A 22,882-nucleotide genomic window follows, 5' to 3' on the forward strand; every position below is an offset into this window, starting at 1 on the left:
GGAAGTTTTTTATGTTGGCTTACACTTAAAATTAAAAATCTTACCTGCACAATACATAGAATAACAGCCAGAACAGTCTCAGAAAACTATGCCCACCTTAGGCCAATCTGCATTCCCATTTTAGATTTTGAGCCAATAACTGGATTGTCATGTTAACCGAGATAAAGTTGCAAATTAATTTCATATGCACCTGATAATTGTTCAGTTGTGCCTTCATCAATCATGACAGTCAGTCAGGCAGTCTGTAAACTATTCAACCAAAAACTGAATTTACACATTAACCATAGGACGGCTCAAGTCATATCCATATCCACAGATGCACACATACAGCACATATTGTTGGTGAGGAAGCTCTTCACAGAGAAGTTAAAAACCAAAACTCTCAAAGCTCACAAATTACTCTGGCCATATGGTTCATTAGTGCACATAAGTGTGTACAAAGAGCCAGCAGACCAGACAAGGCTTAATATTATGATATTCAGATTTTAACTTCCCTTATCAAAATAAATTTCTACTACCTGGACATATAACACTGACCTCAATGTGCAGCCACCACAGCAAGAGACTAGTCTACGGTGCAGAAGTGCAACACTGAAGAAAAATACACAATAGATGAAGTGGAATACACGGCAACTCATTTTCTGTTGGATTTTTATTCATAAAAAGGGTCCTTTTCAGCAATTTTGGATCACTTTCTTGTCACATTTGTTCAGGAGAAAAAGGGTGCTTTAACACGGTTTTTCATTCATTAGAAAGAAAGCTAATCAGAGTCAGCAAGTGAGATTTCAATCAGCACATCTCTAAAAATACCAAAATTTAGATAAATATGGAGTCTTAGGGGGCTATGTACTCCCTCCCTCACCGCCTTCCTCCCTGTGCTTTTTACTCTATTTTTAGCAAATCAGACATCTGCAGCTCTGCATATCAAACCCACGAGGCTGTTTGTAGGCGCATTAACTGCATCAACGACAGGTCAAGAAGCACTGTAAAAGACCTGGAACTGTTCTCTGTAACTATGATTGCCACAATGTAAACGCATATATTTAACGTGTACAAGTCTCATGACTGGCAACAGATTCAAACCATTTGAAAAGCTCAGTCACTAAGAATAATCAACAATCATGTTTTCACTGTGTACTTCCTGCCCTCTAGTTTGAACCAGTTCCTATTGGTAGATGGAACTACTCCAACAAAACCTTCCTAATACAAACCACCATCCACTGGCTGGCAAAAAACAAGATGCCTGCAGGTCACTGTCCAGCTCATCTTAAATCTTTCAATATGTGAGAGGACAAATTTGAGTATGAAACGCTGTGAATGCCATGTTGAAGCATGTGCTAATGTATGTGTGTCTAGGTTGTCAGGATCTGGCCTAGGAGCCCAAGGGTCAGTGTGAGTGTAAATGCATTGGACATGATGTCTAGTGCTCTTCAAATACCCTCTCCGACACAGAGAGACAACACCAGGCACAGAAACTCGGGCCCTGTGGCTAAGTCCAAGGCTTAGCTTCACCCTCATCTCTGCCCTTTGCTGTTGAGCAGATATGACCACAGGTACGACATTTGCTTTGATCTTGAGCCAGTGCTGGAGCAAAGAGGGACATCCCTATCATTTAAACAGTGATTAACAGCACAACGGATTACTTCACCATATTCAGACAGTGGGGGGAATCAGAGAGGAAGCGAGAGAGTTGTGTCTGTGACTCCCAAAAATGAAAAAAAAAAATCATAACATGAATTGACTGATTAAAACAAAGCAATAGCAATGTCTCACTCATAGACAACAGTAACAGACCAAACCCAGAGCTGACAGCCATCATACAGGCTTACAGTGCTTGCAGCATTTAAAAATGTTGATGTGCAGCATACTTTCAAAAGAATTCACATGGCAGAGTCTGTGAAATAGAAGACAATTACAATTAGGCTCCTTTTTCACATTATAAACCTGATTGTTGAAATGGATTCTCACACCATTTCAACACTGACAATCATACAGGCATTGATAAAGCCATAACTCATCTTTTGCTGTCCAAGGGAGAAATGACTCAAAATGCATCATCCAAACACTCTGCTTTTAGTTCTTTTTTAAAACTACCTTTTGACTCTGCACCTCACTCATACCAATCGACTCATAACAAAGGACCAGCAAGGTTTATTGGAGTTACGAAACACTGCGTACTAAACCATAGTTGTTTTTTTGCCATGCCTTGCTGCAGTAAATGCAGAATTCCCAGGGCTTTTCTTTTTCATCAACTTTAGGCACAAAGAGAAATACTGGAAAGCTGCCAGGCCTCAGACAGACAAATAGATTTTTTCACAGACTAAAGAGGTCAACACATCACAAACACAGAATCCTGTTTAATCAGCATGCTTACAAACACATGACGACTGAATGTTGGACCTGTAGCTCACACAGCAATTCATGTTGGAATGGTGAAAGAAAGGCCCAAGTTTCTGAATGTATTCTTATTCTCAACAACAAACAGCCTCTTAGCGTATGTATCCATATAAGGCTCTCTACGTCATGGCTGGCGCAGCTGATGCTTGGAGGACAGCGGGCTAATGATCCGTGAGGGTTTAACGCCAAATGGTAGCAAGCTTAGCTAGTTGATCAACCACACAAAATACGGTGTTTTCAATCTGTAGAGGTGCACAATTCTGTCAAAAGCCCCATACTCAGTAAAGTGTTGTGTGAGCTGCAGAATTTCGTAGGCGCATGTCCCATAGTAAACATTTTTTCCTTATAATGTTGTGGCTGCGCAAAGGGATTCCCTTGCAGTAATTCTAACGTTACAAGATGCGGCTAAAGGTCATGCGTGTGGCTATCGTACAATGTGTTGGATCGATGCATACAGCACTAATAACGTTGGCGTTAATAACAGTTGAAGATACTGACAGGATCCGAGCTCGCCAATGACTGACTGGCCGTCAAAGTAAACGAAACGGGGGCTTGGGATAAGGATGCCCCCTGTAGTCTCGGCTCAGAGTGAGTGATCTGTCGGTGCGGCAGTTGGGCTGACGTACAACCCGGTTAGCTAGTGCTTTAGCTCGCCGGCCAGCCCGTTTACGGTGAATGTAACGCTAGCGAGCTAACTATCCAGCTAGCTAGTCAGTCGGTAGCTCCAATGGGTGTCATCTTGTGCAAATAAGATCAAAATAAAAACCCACCGTGAAAGGAATGTCATTCACACTTCCAACCGAGTAGCAGCAATCTCCAGGGTTTACAGCTCCCGTCAGCACCTGGTGCAGATGCATTTTCCTTCTATTTTAGCAGCAGATGGGTTTTTTAATTATTTATAACGAGTCCACCCTTTCGGTTTCTCCATCTAGCAACCACTGGGAATTCCATCAGTAACATTAACGTCGTCCTTGACCTGGCAGCGTAGTGTTCCTCCACAAACGGCAGGGACGTGGAGCAGTTGTTTTCGACCCGTACAAATGTAATTTCATCAGGTCCTGACATGCATTTAAACAAATAAGACTGCCCGTCCGTCGCCTCTCGCTGTCAACACCATCCTCACGATTAATCGTGAGAGCAGAGGCAGCAGGATCTCTGCAGCGATCCTGACATGCGCGTTCACGGCGTTGTCTAGGCACGACTGGATCACCATAGAGCGGCGTTAACTAGACTGGGAAACATAAACCACTCTCGGGTTCACTACATCCTTACTGGGCGTATCCTTGCATAAGAAAAACGTGTGTTTACGTTGTTATATTCATGCTCCAGAGTAACTTCAAATGTTTTTCGTGACTGACCTTTTTTAGTTATTTCCGGCAGTCTGTGCAACGGCTCTAGCACTGCTGTTCTATGTTTACGTGGCTACAATTTTTAGATTTGAGTTCATTGATCATGAATGTGGGGCATGGGGGGCAATCAAGAGAAAGGGTAATATATTTTTGTCTGTGGCCCAAGTTGAGCTATGACACTGGGGACAGAAAAGGGTATTAAAATGCAACAGTAGATATAAATATTAATATTGAGCTTGAGTGCTTTGTGATTTCTCACTACCTTTCACACAAAACGTTCCCACAATACTAAGTAAGAGAAGGTATATTAGTTTAAAAGTTTATGCAGTTTTCAGTAATCATCATTCATATGAAATTATGTCTCAGTTTTTTTCATATGTATTTCATGTGTCATCTGAAATATCTGAATAGAATCATAAGTTGTGAACTGTGTCATGCTTTCTTTATAATATTATGTCAGATGAAACCATAGATATCGAACTATTCAGATGTTTTCTAAATAATCATATTTTTTTCTTTTTTTTCTTTTTAATACTCCACTTTAAATTGAATGAAAATGAAAAAACTATTTTTGTCGCAAACCGATTGATTCATTGCTCATCTGTCAGACATAATTAAATAAGTGGTAGACTGCAACTAAACAATGGTTAGTTTATGCTGTTGTCTCTCATATTTAGTTACCCTTGGTTTGAAATGACAGCTCTGGAGCAGGGATGCCTCATTTTATTGAACGCCTGTCACCTTGCCCAGTCAGTGAGAACGAATTGCAAAACATAAGAAGCAAATATCCTTTATGTTGGCGTGGATCATATATCCATGTGAATGAACCTCTGATTAGATTAATAAACTTTAATAATCTTGTACAGATTACTTTTTTTCCATTGGTGAGCGCTTTAGTGCACAGTTGTTAAGATCTCTCTGAAAAGATATCAAGCACTTTTGCACTCAAAGCTGGTTGACCACTAAAACGTGGTACATCTGCTTAACTTCTATGTGTCATCACTGCTTCACAAGTGACTCAAAGCAGATCGCACCTACGTTGAAGGGATGGTGTCTGCAGTGGAAAAGAAGTAAAGAAAAGTCCAATAGAAACATGTTGAGTCGAGCTGTATCATCAATGGAAAAACACCTCATTTTCACAGGTTTTTTTTTTGGGGGGGGGTCTTTTGTCATGTTATGTGGATGTACTGAATTAACAAGAGTTTCACAGAGCACAATTGTGAAGCCAATTTTGCATTTAGCAGTTTTAATAAAAGTGATCCCAATATGCACCAAAACTGAAAGGGTAACTTCTTTGCCCATGCGCCAGCTCTATGCTCGAGGTAGTTTTTTGCATAATTTTGCCAAGAAATGGTTGCATATGTTCTTGCCTTGGCATCTGCTGCATCAGTTGTAATACTTTTTACTGTCCAACTTAAATTATGCTTGTTGATGTTCCAATAGTGCAATTATTTGAGGAAAAAAAATCAAAAAATCTACAAGATGTGTCCCGCTCTTTGCACACCTGATATGTGATTTTCATATTCAATAAAACCCCATATGAGATGGACTTCTGGACAATAATATCCTCCCCTCACATTTTATAGGAACTATAGGGTGAGTGAGCGAGAGGAAAGTTAGCTTTTCTGTCAGTGTCTGTCATCACCTTATCTGCGCCCATCTGACTCACTGATGTACTTTAGTATAGTGCGTACACACAGAGAATTCAAAGGTCAGGGAGGGTCCCAAAAAGGTAGTACTGCTATGTTACCCTAGTTGTATCATAGTAGAGTTTAAGCACTATACCTTGACAATTGGACTCTATTTGTATCTATGCAAGAACAAGTTTGTATCCCTAGTGACAAAAACATACCATGTGGTACAACCCTAATTCCAAAAATGTTAGGTGCTGCTTTAGGAATTTTGAAATCAGTTATGCTTTATGCATTACACATCGCTGCTGTAAATGTTGCCCTATTCCTGTCTGACGTCGGATTCTAGCTGCTCAACAGTCTTGAGTCTTCTTTGACGTATTTTGCATTTCACGATACATCAAATGTTTTTGATTAGTAATCTATGAAACAAAAAAAGTCTATAATCTAGATGGGAGTATATGTTGCTCTAAAACTTGTACATACCTGTCAGCATTGATAATGCCTCTCCAGATGTGCAAGCTGTCAATTTCATAGACACTAATACGCCGGTATACTATCAGAGATGCAGGATTTTGACATGAGTACTAACAACAAGCTGGATGGACCATCTATTCCTTAGTTCAGAGGATACTGTGACCATGATTCCATCATGTGCTAACCACCACAACACTGTGCAGCTTCATTTCATTTTAAATGACAGTAAACCCAAAGAAGACAGCAGTGTTTCTGCATCATGTTCTCATATTTTTATATCTTCACATGATATAGCCGCATTTGTGGACAGCTCAATGAACAACGTTCACAGATGATGATTTCTGTAAGTGTTCCTGTGCCCACGCAGTGATTTCCATGACAGAATCATGTCTGTTTTTTATTTAATGTTTTTTAATCCAATTCTGATTTTTGGCCATGTCCCTAGCACACGTGTGTCCAGATTTTCTAAATCTTTTGATGATATTATGTACAGTAGTTGATGAAATATTCCAAAAAATCTTTTGATGCACGGTGCTGCCTTGAAATTTATAAGAAGTTATTATATTTTTCATTAAATAATAAATTTTCTTTTTAACGTTTACGGTATATGTCTACTGTGACTAATATATTTGTGTGCGACATTTGTAGATCACTGCATTCAGCTCTTTATTTATGTATTTCACATTTGTCAAACCCAACTCAACACCAAAAGTATTTCCACTTTATACATGCAGCACTTTTTTCTCTTCAGTCACACACCACTGAGCAGCTACTTAAGGGCAATAAGTGGGGCTGGGAATCAAACCATCAATCTTCTGATTACAAGAAGACCTTTCTATCAACTGGGCTGTAGTGAGAGTACAGTCTGGTCAGGTCACCAATGCATTTAGAATCACTTGTTAACCTAACATGCATTGGACTGTAAGAGGAAACTGGAGCAGCTGAAGTAGCCAAAACACTGTAACAATGAAAATGCAAAGAAAAATGATCAAAATAATAAAAAAAAGTAAAATGGGGAGTCCATGGATCCATAGAAGTGATGAACAATCAACTATTATTGCAGTAGCCTAGTTATTTAAACTATAGTGACATCATCAGACAGGACCTGCCTTCAAGCCATCATGACACACTGAACAGAACAGAAAACTGGGAGGCAGCAGCCCAGAGAGAATGTGACACATATGCACCAAACAGTCTCAACAACAATAGAGGAACAAAATCATCAGACAGCATGTTTCTATTCATTTAACATTTGGTGACAACCATTTATTGAACAGCAAGTGTCAGACTTTACAGTTGTTATTTAATCATAGACCGGCCATAATGAATAATAAAAAGCAACATATCACATAAAGGAAAGCATGTGCAGAATGAGGAGATGAAATATTATGGACTGACAGTAGCTCAATCAATATGTTATGAAAATGCTATCATAATTTAGCATTTTCAATTACGGAATCATTAAAATATCCAAGTAATTATTTACACTGTACAACCAGGATGTGACAGGCCTATTAAAAGCCATCATAAATCAGCAGTAAAATCCATGTTTGGTGTTATGTAACCCAGAGAGCCATCTAGTAAATTGAAATTCAGTGAAATCCTGCCAGAAATGTGCCTCATTCATCTTCTCTGTCTTTGGGTGACGTTTAAGGGCAGACTGCAATGAGGAAATGTGACTAAGTTTGTGAGTGTATCCCTGCTGGGTGAAGTTTTGATACGTCTCTCTTTGACTGAAAATCTAATCTTCTTAATATATCTATTTTAGATGGTTTTGTACTCTGGACCCCTTTCATTAGAACAGAGTTGGGCAGAGGGACAGTTTCATGCAGATCCCCAGCAAGTTTATTCATGTATTCTACCTACACTGATTATTCTTGGGATGATGGCAGGGAACTATTTTAGATTATAAGAGAGCAGTGAATTCATCTCCTGAGTAGCAGACAAGTCGTGTAGCTTGCCAAGAATGATGAGATCATAGCTGAGAGAACAGAGTCAAAAGAGAAGCATATGAGGAGTCTCAAATGCTGAAGTGTTTGTGAAGAAAAGTGCATTTGTAAAGGAGGCTCAGAGACTAGGAAGGTGGGCTGGACACTTGTTTGTTATAGTTACTGTATCTATGGATATTGCAGTAAGGTTGGGAGAAGGTTGATGCAGCGTTTGTAGTCCCTCCAGTGCTACCAGGAGACAGAGCCTTGATCTACAGAGAGCAGAATTAAATGCATTATAGATTTTCTCATTTCATGGATGGCTTCTTGCTGTAAGGAGTTTAAGTCTAGCCCTGAGGTGCAAAACATTCTGCTCCTAGGGACATAAACGAGACAAAGCTAGAGCAAAGTAGACACCACAAATGCACATATCTGTGCTACTGCTGAAATATAATGAATCATAACTTTCCAGTACAACAATGTCGATGACAGACATAATCAAAATTTCAGCTGAGTGGTATCTTTTGTTCTCACATTGAAGGCATTTGCACACCAACCTGGCAACCGTCTAGAGAATTCACATCAAGTAAAGTTTGTGTTTTGATATTTGCTGCATATTTTCTGCTTGGCTGTACATTGCTTTACACTCCTACAGATCAGTGTTGCTTATTTGTCTAAATACACGTTGTTTTGACATCAAGGCAAAAACCGTTATCACGATAAGTCAAGTAGCTGCATGCTGTACCCTCCACATAAACCACTCCATAGTACTTTTAGCTGTGAGAATACACCACTTCCCTACTATCTGGTACTTGTGTGAACAGGCAACTGTAGACAAAGTATGAAACTGAGTGTCCAGACGTTCTCTGGCCTTCAGTGTGAGAGTAAGTAAGGGAAATAGGGATTGTTTTGGTTAGCCATTGATTTAAACCAAATATCATGTTGAAGTTGATAAAGAATCCTTTTCTATTTCATAACCACTCATTGTTTATGGTACCATGTATGTTTAGGCTAGTTACAAGTGCAGGCCTGTGAATTGGTTTTATCAGTATTATTATTATACTTTCTTAACAATTAAGTTAAACTGGGAGCAGCCTCATGTTGACTTTGATCTGAACTTCATTCAGCTTAGCATGTTAATGTGATAAACCTATTTTTTTCAAATTTTCAAACATTTTCAAAACTTATGCAATGATCTAATTATTCAACCTAAGACACCACAGGAACTTACATTTATTATAAGTCTTATATTTCAAAATATATCCAAGCTTTAAAGATTTTATACATATAGATAGTTCACATCAAATGTTGAAAATGAGAATTCTATTATTTAAAAAAAATAGACGTGTGAGAGTCTTAAGACATCCCTCATTTCAAGTTTTTCTTTTGATATTTGTTGTTTTTTCACTTATTCTTAGCCCAGCCCTTTTTCTCTAACCTTTTTCAGAGGAATCTATTTGTCTGTTTGTTAAATCACAGGTTTGTCACAAACCTATGAGTCATTCAAGACCAAAAAGTCACCTAACTGTTTTTCATGTTTCAAAAATTGGCCGCACCTATTTCCCTATTTCAATACATACAGATATTATGAGTAGCTCAAGACGTTTGTACAATACTGTATAATACCTATGGTCATTTTGAATCTCATGCTCACAACAAGTTTTGAAAAAGTTTGGACAGGGACAGGTTTACCACAGTTGCATCACCTCTGTGAGCATTTGGGAAATGAGGAGATCAGTTTCTGAAGTTTTTCCAACAGCTTATTATAAAATTGATATAGGATGTCCATTGCTCAACAGTTCTGGGTCTCCTTTTTTTGTATTCATTTTCATAATGCACCAAATATCATCTGTGGGTGTCAGATTGTTATCACAGGACCAAGGTTTTCTTTCTTTTTTCTTTTTTAACATTACACATTAGCATTTCAAATAGCCTTATATTTAATTTGTTGTTAAATGTCTTGTCAGTATCTAGATGGGCATGATTTACTTTTCTAAAGCTAATCCAGTTTCAAGCTTTGAAATTATTCTTTTCTTCTTATTGTTTGCAATTAAATATTAGGTTTAAATGACTGACAAAGCATCACTATTACGTCTCCTTTGCCAGTTAGATAATGTTTCCAGTTATGATAACAACGTCAACATCTGACTTTTCAAAAGACCAGGTGAGTTCCCAAAGGCTGAGGTGCATTTTGCTCAGGCTGAAAAATGTCACCCAAAATGTTTAGGTATGATTAAAAAATATATATACTTTGAATGGTGATCAAATGTGTCATGCTAATGAAAGAGTGGCAATACTGCAATCCCAAGAAGAAGACTCTTGCAGATAACTAGGGGTGATTTACTTGAATCTACCAGAGATCCTCAAGAAGTAAGAACAACAGAAGGATTCAGAAGAAGGCTTGAAGCGGACCACTCAAGTGTTCATTGCGCTGCGGTAGTCATTAACAGATGTGTTGTAAACGCTCCCGGCCTCAGATCCTTCAGCATGCGGTCTCTGAATTTCCAGCTCTGCGTCCTTCTTTTGACTATTTAACAATGCTAAATGTGTTCAGCTGTAACATCTGAGACGAATGACAACTTCTCGCATTATGGCTGCTCAAACTAATAGAATACGTGAATAATTCAAGAGGCACTAACCATGATATAAATGTGTAATGAGGAAGCGTAAACATTTAAAACACAGGACAATCGCTAGGGGCTAAAAGAAAAAAAGATCTTGTTAAATATGAACTAACAGTGACAAGTAATTAATCATAGTGGCAGAAGAATCTTTTACTCTACAGAAATTAAACACAAAAACCGGCCTTTTCACTAACTTTGACATGTGGCCTTCTTCAAAGCCTGTTATGACATTTTACTGCTTTACTGCAGTAAGCTGTGTCATTCAGAGTGAAAGCTGTGGTCAGGGCAAGGTCTTCCCATGATGACGCAAATGCCTTTCTGTACATTTTTTAACCTTGTTAGTTTTCATCTATACACTTTTTCTGCACAGATGGGCACATTGTTGGTTTGGACACCTTTGACCTTTAGTATAATATGCTAAGCTCTGTGCAAAAATCCTACAGTGAAACTGTGACAATTTCTCTCCTTATTCCAAAAAAAAGTTGATTGCAATGATTGGGTGTAGCCATGTTTACCACTGTGTAGCAACCCCTCCTCTTTTAACAACAGCCTCTAAACATCTGAGAACTGAGGAAACCAGTTGCTGAACCAACACAAAAGGTTTCCTTTATCAAGCCACAAAGTCCTCATAAAGAGGAAGAAGGAATGTGGATGAAGCAATTAAGCACAACGCTTTCAATTATAGGATGTCACTTTTGTCATTTACTGGCTCGGCTATAACATTGATTGTTGAGAGTTAGAAATCAAAACCTCTGGATAAGGGTTAGAAAATAATGATGGTTTGTGCTAAATACATTGTTTTTATCACATAGCAGTCACTTTAATGGATGCCATTTTTTGCTGCTTGCCTTTGTGACATGTCAAAACAACAACATCATTTTGTCACCTCCTGGTTGTTTTTAGAAAATAACAGGGTTAGGGTTAGGCATCCAAACTACCAGGTTTGGGTTAAAAGAAACACATCATAATGTCATGAGAGGTGTTTTCTGATTTTCTGAGTCAGATTCAGTATTCTTTTCTCTTCCACATTATTTGAATTTGGTAGGAAGGCTTGTTGACCTCGTACAGTTGCATTAGTATCGTGCTTGAAGCTCATCTCTTGCTTTTTGTCTTATGTTCCTCCTCCATCTTTCCTTCGCATACACTGCAGTTCCTCTTAGACTCTCTGGGATTTCTGTGTCTGTACAGATACAGAAGATTAATGACAGCTATCCCCGAGTATCGCCTCTGACTTTGATACATTCCTTCTTTTCCTTTTCTCTGTCTGTGCTTAAGACGCTGTCCACTCTCCTCTTCACTCTGAAGAAGGTCAGTCTGTCTTAGTGTGGTTAAACTAGTACATCTGTCTCTTGCGCCTTCCTGTCCAGCCAGCCTTGGGCCTGTTGATGGATCTCTCACAAGTGCAGTTGTTTCAGGGATGATTCACAGCCACTGCTGATGTGTGTGTCGGTGTGTGTGTATGAATTATTTTCCTTGCTCTTTAGGGGTTTAGAATTCTATTCAGGTCAGTTCCTGTGCTCAGTAATTCAATGTAATTGTGTTGATCTGTGTTATTAGATTGAAGTGTCCCTAGCCCCTTTTGTGCTGTTGTAGAATTACCTGCTTTATCACCAGATTATTGAGCTTTATTATGTCTGTCTGTTTCATTCATGTTTGGACTGTCTGCAAATCCGTTCTGTTTTTGGCAGGCGTGTAGTTGCATTGTGGGTGTATGTGTCTAATTTCCAGGTACCTTTGCATATGACATATGACATATTATTAAACTGTATCATTTTCTTCACACAAACACACTCACAGAGAGACATGCACACAGGACAAAAGACCAGATGGTGGGTGTGGGCAGATTTGTGAGGTCACTCTGAAGTGTGAGAAGATCCAAGGGCTTGGTACACAAACACTCATGCACACACACACACACACTACTAAAGCTTATAATCCTATCTGAGTTGGTATAGGAGACTGAAACACTGTGATAGAAATTGATGAACAAAGAGAGGATATGGCATGATAGGGTCTGTACCATAATTTTGCATGTGTTATGCGTTTGTAAAGATGCATGCAAGTCAGATTAATTTACTCTGGGATTCATCGGAGCATGCAAATCTGCAATTATGAGTATTATGAGATATATAGGTCATAAGGAGATGTAAATGCTACTATCTTCCAAGAGAGGAATGCATCTATGGACTATTGACAAGACCACATCACTGTGAGATCATTCATTGATATTCAGTTTGCACAGCAGGGTCAAAGGCTGGAGCAGGTGGAGCCAAACTGAAGTCAATGTTGGAAAACCCTGGCTGCCATTCAGGAAGGCTGATTCAATCATGGCTCACGCATATGTTGCTGTCTGTGTGTGTGCCAAGGTAATAAGTTCATTAAAATGTTTGTTAATTAAACATTGATTTTTTTAACCAAACTGAAGAGACATCATAGACCTTGCAACACTTTATGAGTAAAACTATTGCACCGATGAGCAATGAACAAACTAATGTTTGAAGAATCCTTTTAACTAGCCAGAAATGGTCAGTGGAGAGTACATATCTTGTATTTACTACTTGACTTGATACACCACGATATTCTTCAGTTATGTCCCACTAACGCATGTACTTTTTAGTTGGATCTTTATGCAGACTTTTATATAGCTGTACGAATACTTTTCTTGAAGTAGATAATTACCACTTCCACCAAGGTTTAGAAAAGATTCCTTTTATGACTGCAAGGCCTGTCAAGTTTTTGTTTTCTTCTTGTATCAATAAAACTCACATGAGGTTTAAAGTGCATGCGAGGCAACCCCACTTTGTGGCCTGAATGTGACAAGTGACCTTTGCCCAGCTTCAATCCCTGCATGTTCTCTTCACCAATATTTCACTTTGACCTGTCAGGTCTCTAATATGGTGAAAAGTCTTTTGTTTATTTAGTATGTGTGTGTTTCTAAGAGGCTTATTTGATTTAAGCCTCAAATGTATCGGTAATGGATGCTACAGTTCTATTATGGAATGTCAAAAAATGTAGGAGTTTAGTTACCACTTGGATCCAAAACAATGTATGCCAGATATGCCAGCCAACGCTTTTGTCATTGTGTAGATAGGAGTGTTCCCCTAATAGGGTATTTTGATTGTAGCTGAATTGACCCTGCATTTTGTACTGTATCCAACATTTAATTTGCTTAAATGTTTACTGTTTAACTTGTTCCACCACAAGAAAGTTCTGCCACTATTTACTCATTTCCAGTAAAAGTAAACCAACAGGTGAGGTAAAGTGAAGGTATAAAATGATGCAAAATGAATACATTTACAAAGTGAAGGTTAATATAGATCTGGTCTGTTTTCAAAATCATATCAATGAAAACAGATATGGTTTTTCTTTCAAAACTGATGAAAGACTTGTGTTTTTTAATAACAGCAAAATATGGCAAATGTAAAATGCTTCTGTCTTTCTTGCTGTTATTCATGAAGAACGCACATCTGGAGCCTACGCAAACACGTTATGTGATCTTGTGGCATTGTGAAAACATACATGTTCTAATAAGTGTCAAATGAACACATCTGCCTGCGTTTCACCCAGAATAGCTGTTTTACCAGGGCTGTGATTAACATCATCCCTCCTGCAGTTTCATTCCCTCAGGTTTATCATTTTCTTCTAACCAAATACAAATTTTTATTCTAGATCTAGCAACATTTACACATGAAAGAAAATAAGACTTAAAGCCTGTATGCCATATCAAACTGTTGGGTAGTCCACCTGCAAATAATTGTTTGGTGAAAAAAGATTTTGTATCGATTGCAGTATTTTGAGAACCCACCATTTTTTCCCAGCTTGTACGAAATATTATGTACTCTCTAGAGAATTAGGTGCTGAAGAAGTATAATGAAAAACTTGGTCACATGTGTTCACAGGATGCGCATGTTAGTGATCACAGATGTGTCTTCTTGAACCTTGCCTTTCCTTAGGATCCTCAGCAACCGAAAGGAAGAGCAGAAAGGCGGTTTATAAATGAAGATGCTGTCAAAAGATTCTCTGATATGTTTGATTGATGTCTGCTAGAGGGACACAGTGATGCAAATAATTTTATTGGGGCCTTTAACAGTCAGTGTTTGGACATCCTAGACCAAGTGGCTGCTGTTAAATTAGCCCATGTCCTACATAAGCATTGTCTTTGGGTTGATGATTGTATTAAGGCTTTTCAGAGAAACTGTCGCAAGGTAGAGCGCCAATGGAAGGCAACAAAACTTGAAGTTCATAGACTTCATCTGAAGGACTTAAGAGCGTCTTTAAATGAAATGTTAAGAAATGCCAGACCTCAATACTTCTCTCAGCTAACAGCCTTGAATAAGAAAAAAACAAAATTTTTGACACCATTAGCTCCTTAGTGTCCCCAACTACTATGCAAGGCCCTTTTTTATAGAACTTTCAGTGTCTGCGTTAATCAGATTATGTCTGATTCTGCTGAACTGTCGTGTGGGGTGCCCCACGACTCGGTCTTGGGGCCTATGCTCTTCCTTCTGTATATACTCCCACTAGGTAATATAATTAGGCAACTCAGAAACATGTACGTTAAGCCCCTGCATATATCTCTGATCTGATTTATCACCACACATCTGCCCACACTCTGAGATCAGCAGGTCAGAGGTCGTTGGTTGTTCCTCACACACACTTCCACACTCGAGGTGACCGTTCCTTTCAAGCAGTGGCCCCCAAACTCTGGAACGCCTTGCCTCTCTCACTAAGGTGCTCTGAATCTGTGGACTCTTTTAAGAAGCAGCTGAAAACTTATTTATTTAAGCAAGCTTTTAGTTAGACAGTTATGAGTTTACCTTGGTCTCCGCCTATATTTTATTTATTTTTAACTTGTTATGGTCTTTTTCGTCTTTTATGATTTTATAATTATTCATTTGTTTTATTGGTGGTGTTTTCTTATAATTACTTTATGTATTTGAATGTAAAGCACTTTGTGATTTTTTATCTGTGAAAGGTGCTACATAAATAAAGTTTACTTACTTACTTACTTACGTTGTAATAAGGAGTTTTAGCCAGAAGGTGGCACTGTTGCCTGATGTTTCAATCATGTATTAGTGAATAACCATGATGCAGAGGTAGCTGGGTTAAGGCCTGCTCAGAGTGGTTTTGGTGTAGAAATAAACCACACAAAGCCTGAGTTATTTCACTAACTCAGCTGTTGAGTGTTAAATAGCAAATAGCAACAGAAACTGCAGTAATAGAAATAAGACAACACCAAAATTGTACATGCAATGTGCAGCTCTAATGTTTGCAGATAAATTGATTAATTGAAGGTGTGAGTCTTTGAACATCTGCTATATATATTTCCCGGCATGCACACATGCAGCATAGATACACGTGTGTCTGGCATAGGCAGACGGGTGAACCACAGGAAAGCAGTAACCTATAGAGCTGGAGGAAATGATTACACCACATGAAGCCACTGCTGCTGGGTGGCTCAGGCCCACCACCACACTGTCACTGTCACACAACAACCTAAAAACCACTACACACACACACACATTTATATATATATATATATATATAAGAAGAGTGGTTTAGAACTCAGAATCATGAAATATTTCCTGTTGGTTTTCTGTGAAAACAAAATACAATCCTATGTCAACCCTAGGAGCAACGGGGTAGATAAGCCTGGGAGACAGGCTACCGTGTGACCTAGCAGAGGGATCTGTCGTCTGGGCTAACTAGGTTCCCAGGCTAGAAAGGCTTGGGAACTGGGATATTTTCAAGCTTGTAACTTGCATGGTAAGCAAGCTTTTGGTCAGCTCGTGACTTGACCACTTGGTGTTTTCTACAGAAGGTTTAATTTCTGTTAATGTTGCAGGTTTTAAAGTGCAACTTGTTGTAAACATTATTACATACTGAGCTCAGTGAAAGCAACATTACTACCATGATGTGGATATTGTCAGATAAGGAGCTCATAAACCATACCAATGGAAAAAAACAGGTAATATTATTAAGATAATTTGTCATCTTAAATATATTTACAATTTCAATTATGAAATAAGAGTTTTATGATTGAGTTATTTCATTATTGAGCCAAAAAGAATTTACGAATGATGGAAATGTACATTTCTGATTAAAGTTTATTTATCCTATTCCTGCAAAATGCAGTTTTGCCCTCTGGGTACTCAAACATCTAGTAATGTTTGTAAGCAAGAAACTTGATACACATTAGATTTATAAGGTTGGTTGGTGAAATTAATTGAAACAACTGTATAAGAAGCTACTTTAGAGTAAGACCTATAAGAGGTTTAAAAATGTGTTCTTTCTTTCATCCTTTCTTTTTTAATGAAGATTAGATGAGAGAAAAAGGATCGCAGTAAAACATTTTACTTTTGAATAGTGCCTGATTTAAAAGAAGACTGTCTCTCTTTGTGCTCTGGCTGATCATTAATCTGAACTATCAGGTCTGATAAGATGTTTCTAAAGAGAGAAGCAACTGAGAGATCATTCTCACACTGATAGCCATGTGAATAGAAAAAGAAAGCATGTATAGCCATCTCACATTAAAAGACCTTGAGTTTGATGATGGTCATACGACAGCCCTTGTAAATTTTACAGGGAGCTCATAATAGATTTCTTATCAGCTCAGGGGACAATGAAGCCTGGAGTGAGAACAAAACAACTGGAAGTGGCCTTTGAAGATGAGAACAGTGCAGACTACCCTCTACATGTTCATCATTAAGTGTTGTAAGATAAAAGAAAAAGGTCTGGCTTGATGATATTCACTGGTTACATGCACAGTTAGACATCATTTCTCACCTACATCCTAATTTTCAAACTGTCTTCTGTTTTCTGATTTAAACATTGTGAGGACTCACAAATGTAGTCTTTATTGTCGTGAAAAAATAATAAAGCCAAACCTGGTCTTTGTTTAGCTTCCATGGCCACTTAGGACGCATGTGCTTATGTTCATATGGGACAATTACTAGTGTGTAATTAGCATGGCCATATAAAAATAAATAAATAAAATAAATAAACATTGTGACAAACAAACCTTAATGTCTCTGAACTACAGCAATTACAATTTGTGATGAGAGCTGACCTGTATGATGGAAAGGGAAAATAGGAAGAAAAGGAGGTTTAAGGTTAATAGCCACTGTCACCCTTGGATTAAACAGCAGCTCTGTGTTTGACATTCTTCTTTGTCATTATCACCTTATTCATTCTGCCTGACACTTAGCGATTGGTGGGTCTGATAAGTTGAAAACACCAAGCTTAGTCTGATAATTTCCCTTGACAGTGGGTGATATGAAATGAGGTCAATCAGCATGCACAGTGCTGCAGACTCTGTGATTTAGCTGATTCAGATATGCCACAATGAAGTGTTAAGAAAGAGTTCCTCCCTTTTTCTACAGTGCTGCAGTCTTCTTAGCTTAAGCTTTCTGTGTGAGATTCTTCAGGTAAAAAAGAAAAAAAAGAATTGCTGAAATTATTGCTTCAAATAACTTACACTCACATTGTCTTTATGTGACATCAAAGTTCATTAGTGTTCAATAATGGGTCAACCTTCTTCCCTGTAGTGGAGTCAGGATGTGTTGCTCTACCATCATTAGAGGGCAGTAGAGACCAAGAAAAAAGCTCAAACGCAAATAACTCCTGTTTGTAAGTCCTGTTTTAGGCTTAACCAACTGTTCTTACAATTAACAACGTTTATGTAAGTGATATGCACATTAACAGCATTCAGAGTCTTAAAAATGTTAGCTTTTGTGTGTCATCCTCTTCATTCACGTGTTGATCAACTCATAAAATAGTTTTGTAAAGCAGCCAGAAACAGAGAAATGGAAATTCACAGAAGTAGACAGTATGTGAAAGGTTGGGTTGGCAGCCCATCAAGTTTTGTTTTTATGTCCTCCCTGTTCGCATTGAACGACTGTTATGACTGTCTGTAATGGTTTCTGCCAGTGATATATGACAAATGGTACCAGCTGGCTCAGACTCCTCTCCACTCGGCCAAGTATTCGCTCCTCTTCTCTAAATGGCTGCTGTCAGGGATGTTCTTGAGTATATGTATGAGTGGGCACATTTCAAAATATGAGTGTCTGAATATGTGTTTGATGATGTGTGCGACTGGATCCATATGGGCATGTTAACAGCAGTGAGCATAGCTCTCTCTGAGACTGACAGCTGTTTATTTCTGTGATTAAAATGTGCTGTTATGTGAATCCTTCCATAATCACATCTTCAACACCCTTCTTCTGCTTTCCCCTTCTGCTTTTCTTCTCTTTTGTACCTAGCATCTCTTTTTTCCCCTCCCATGTCACGACATTCACTTGCCTCTTGTCTCTTAATGTAGTGCATCCTTTCAACCTCCCACCCCCTGTACACTTGCGGTTGCACCTGGCCTATAAGAATGAGCAATGAGTGAGGGGAAACCGTGGAGCGTGCATTAGCTCAGGGTACACGGTAGCCATTATGGGGCTAAAGCACTGCCAGCGTGCTTGATGAGGGGGAACAACGAAGCCTCGCCCTGGGACACTCCATTAAACTCCCCCTCTTTGTCTTTCTGTCTGTGGCTAACACGAACACACAAAGTAACACACAGGCATACAGGTCCAGATGGGCCTCAGGTGTGTTCCTGTACATGACCAAAAGCCATGTCTTTCTTCTCGACTTATAGCCTAGCATTGTCACCTGGACAATGGTTATAGCAGCAGCATGCTCTTTTCTCCCTCCAGCACTGCTCTATCGTTATTGCTCTCTGTACCTTCTGATAATCACCTCTCAAACTGAGAAATAGGCTATTAAAACCTTTCCACACAGTATAAAAAGAAACAGACTCTAGCTCCTTAAGAATATTGCATGTCAAATCAAACAAAACTGCCTTGTATTTATTGTGGAGACCAAGATAAAAAATGAATTTTTGGAGATTGTTTTTTTCACAGTATATAGCAACCAAATATACTTATATTCATCCCAGTGAAAGAAAACTTGGTGGATCCTCTTCCATTGTAGTGGATATTGCTCTTGAGTGATGTTTGTTTGCAAACAGTAAAGCCAGGATTTCTTAATATAGCTTCCTCATTACACTGACAATATCATTTTTCAGCAGCAAGTTGTACAGTGCTTGCCACAATTTGTCTAAATGAGAACCGGGCCATGAAAATATGTCTCAACTATTCAAAACACATCTATTGTCTGACCTGGTGGGCTTGAGCACCCATTTCTCTTTATTGTTCTTTTTCTGGAGTAATTAGCATGCTAATGGGTCGATAAAAGTCTCCTGGTCCTAGGTTGCATTTGGAGTTGAAATATGACAAAGTACTTTTTAATGAGGATGTGCTAGTGTTATTGCTTTATATTGGAGTCATCTTTCATCGTAAAACCTTTATTGAAAAACTTTTGCAGGGGATTTTTCTATCTCTTTCTGAGTGATATAATTGGATCCGACCAACAGGCAATCGTAGGTTTGAATCATACTTTAAGGGAAGACTCTCAAAGTGAAGGAATGTCTTCAATACAGGATCTCAAAAAAGAATTGAACCTCCCTCAGTCAAACTCGAATACTGTGGCATTTACCCACCTGTTATATATTCATCCGATTGTCATTTAACCTGTCTTTAAGCTGGAGTTCCTGGGATCTCAAACAGAATAACAGTGGTTCAAAGATGCCTCGAGCTACCTTGAAATTAACAAGATCAAAAGACAGAACTGAAGTCGTCCTGACTTGGACATTGCCTTGGACAAGGTCTGTGTCACATGACCAGGAGATACTGATGAGAAGTGGACAAGACTTTCCTGAACTTTCCTGAGCAGATATATGAGTTATATTTCTTATAGGTTATGATAGGTATTGTGCATACTCCCTTAGTGCTCTGAAAACAGGATGAAATTATTGTTTTTCATGTATATATTAATTTGACAACAATCAAGGGGACTGGATGCAGAATCTGCTTCAGTACAGAACCCCTGGAACAGATAGGGTTAAGGGCCCTGCTCAATTGCCCAACAGGGACAACATGAAGAAGCAGAGTAGTCACAAAGAAACACCTAAAATAAGCATGACCTCTTAACAGCACACTACAGGGTGGAAGCATATAATGTGAGGGTCTGGTTATGGAACCTCTTTCCCTTTTCCTGTTTTACTGGATCTCAGTGCTGCATTTGATACAGTCAACTACAACATATTGCCACAAACCGAAAAACTATGTGGGACTTTTTGCCTGAACTGGTTTGAATCCTACTTAGAAAACAGACACTACTTTGTGTCCATGGGTAATCACACATCTGAGCAAACAAAAATGACATGGGGAGTTCCCCAGGGTTCTATTCTGGGGCTTTTTTTTATTATAAGATTCCACTCAGATTATGCAAAGTAGCAAAATATCCTACCATAGCTATGGGGATGGCAGACAAATCCACATAGCCATTTTGCCCAGGAATTATAATCCTTTACAAACACTCATTAAGTGCTGCAAACAAATAAACATGTCATGAAATGTCTCTAAATTGACCCTAGGAGTGAGTGTGAGTATGTATTGTTGTTTGTCTCGTTTGTCTCTGCCATGGACTCATGTGTACTCTGCCTCCTCACCTAGTGGCAGCACATTACATAAGTCTGAAATCCATCAGACAGCAGCAGCTGATTCACAACGCTGCTGCTCATGTCCTTGTGAAGACCAGAAAAATGGATCATATCACTCTATTCCTGAAGTCTCTGCACTGGCTTCCTGTCCATCAAAGAGATGACATTAAATACAATTTGAAATGTCTGTCCATTTTGATCTGGTAATTCTGTATTATAGCAAAGCTACTAATTACCTTTCCACTGGCATTGTTAGGATGGTGTCAGCATCCAATTTAAACACATTCCTTGCAACCGTGTAAAGTTCAAAAGAGATTTCGCACATTTATATGCTGGAGCTTGAACTCCCACCCTTCTGAGCATTAACCCACAGCTTGTAAACCAACTGAGCCATCACAGCTTTGACCTATCAAAGCATGGACCTCACAAGACTTTGAAGGGCATCTCGTGCCTTTAGGGGAGATGTGAGAAGTGAATCTTTTAAGTCCCATAAGTTTCATCGCAAGCTCATTTTAGGAAGTTTCAACAAACAGGTGTCCGCATGTGCACTTGAAGTAGAACACTCGGTGCCTTTTGAAAATCTTATCAGTTGGTCCTCAAACAATTTCACAAACTGCTGAAGCTAAGGATGATGGGCAATTAAACCTTTATCTCGCATCTGATTCATTTATATTCTTTTATTAGGCACAATATGCTGCATTTAGTAGCACTGTAATAGGTTCATTCCAAGTTAGTTGCCCAAAGCACTCTCGAGGCCTCTCTTAACGGGTACCAATTCAACACCAAGTTAAAATTCCTTATGCATAAGATTCAAATCATTTAAGCGTATGATTAAGGCTTAAAAGGTTATAATTGTTACATTTTTTGTAGTAAGACTTTGGAGATGGTTTCAGTATAGTTACTTTTAAAGTTAAAATCAAGTAATATATCTGGAAATCATATGAAAGTGATGTCAAATTAATAACTACAGTGAGGGGAAAAGATTATGATCGTCCTCTTGTCATCTGAAAATGCAAATTGCACAGAAACAACTTTAAATTCATCATTGTAAACTGAAAAACAGATGTGACTCAATTTCTGAGACAATTTCTCATTTCAAAATACTGGGCAGCTCACATTTCTCTGAGGTGACATCTGCAATTTGATATTCATGCATTTGCCATCCTGAAAAAATTAGACGCGCAGAAATGACTTGTCACATAAATCAGAGAAGACCAGATTGTAACATGTCCAAAACAAAAATAACAATTTCGCTTCTCTGTTAATCATCATCAGATGGGCTGATTTGATGCTGAGACTCTGTTTCCTCTGTGTGTTTTTGTGTGTGAGTGTGTGTAGGATCTTATATTCCCACACTTATGCTGGGACTGTGAAATGATTGTGTGTGATAAGGCGACATACTGGTGTTCTCAGAGAGCTGGGACAGTGAAGAGGACATCAGAACATCGCTGTGTTTTTGCAAGCCTTATCATCGCAAGTTGTTTCTTTCAAAGTGAACAATTCAGCAATAAAAGTGCCACCATCTACAAGTACATACTGTTTCTCTAATTACAGAAATGAAAACAGACTGATGATTCTTGATAAATCCATTTGTTCTTTTTTTCATTGAATATTAACTGCTTTGTACAACACATGGAAAATGTGTGCAGCTAAGTGATTGTCCTCTGATAACTTTTTGTAAAATTATTATGTTCTAGAAAAACATCTGATGCAATACGTGACCATAGCTCAACAATAAAACTATGCAAAAGAAAAGAGGTAATATGTCAGTCCCTCCTCCCTCTCTTACTCTGACATTGCTTTCTATTCACTTCTAAATAATTCTCTATCATGAGTGCACCTGAGCGAGAATGGGCAGCTGTGGGATCACCCAGCCTGACTTAAGAGTTTCTCCACATATAAAATATTAAGTCTAGGTTAAGAGCAG

At 38.6% G+C, this 22,882-nt stretch overlaps 1 protein-coding gene across 5 annotated transcripts in view; it reads right to left on the bottom strand.

Moving 5' to 3' along the window:
- The window catches only part of dmxl2 (Dmx-like 2), a 41,891-nt gene extending 38,324 nt beyond the window's left edge, over positions 1-3,567 (bottom strand). For 4 of the 5 annotated variants that reach the window (XM_072380903.1, XM_072380902.1, XM_072380901.1 and 1 more), the window contains exon 1: positions 3,168-3,566. In XM_072380903.1, the coding sequence (XP_072237004.1) occupies positions 3,168-3,254 (87 nt within the window). In that variant the 5' untranslated portion in view covers positions 3,255-3,566. Of the gene's footprint in view, positions 1-3,167 lie in introns of all 5 variants that reach the window. The other variant, XM_072380904.1, reaches the window with a different exon arrangement.
- Between the last annotated feature and the right edge of the window lie 19,315 nt (positions 3,568-22,882).

Source organism: Leuresthes tenuis, unplaced genomic scaffold, assembly GCF_036924035.1.
Source record: "Leuresthes tenuis unplaced genomic scaffold, fLeuTen1.0.hap1 SCAF_2, whole genome shotgun sequence".
NCBI classification, from domain to species: Eukaryota; Metazoa; Chordata; class Actinopteri; order Atheriniformes; family Atherinopsidae; genus Leuresthes; species Leuresthes tenuis.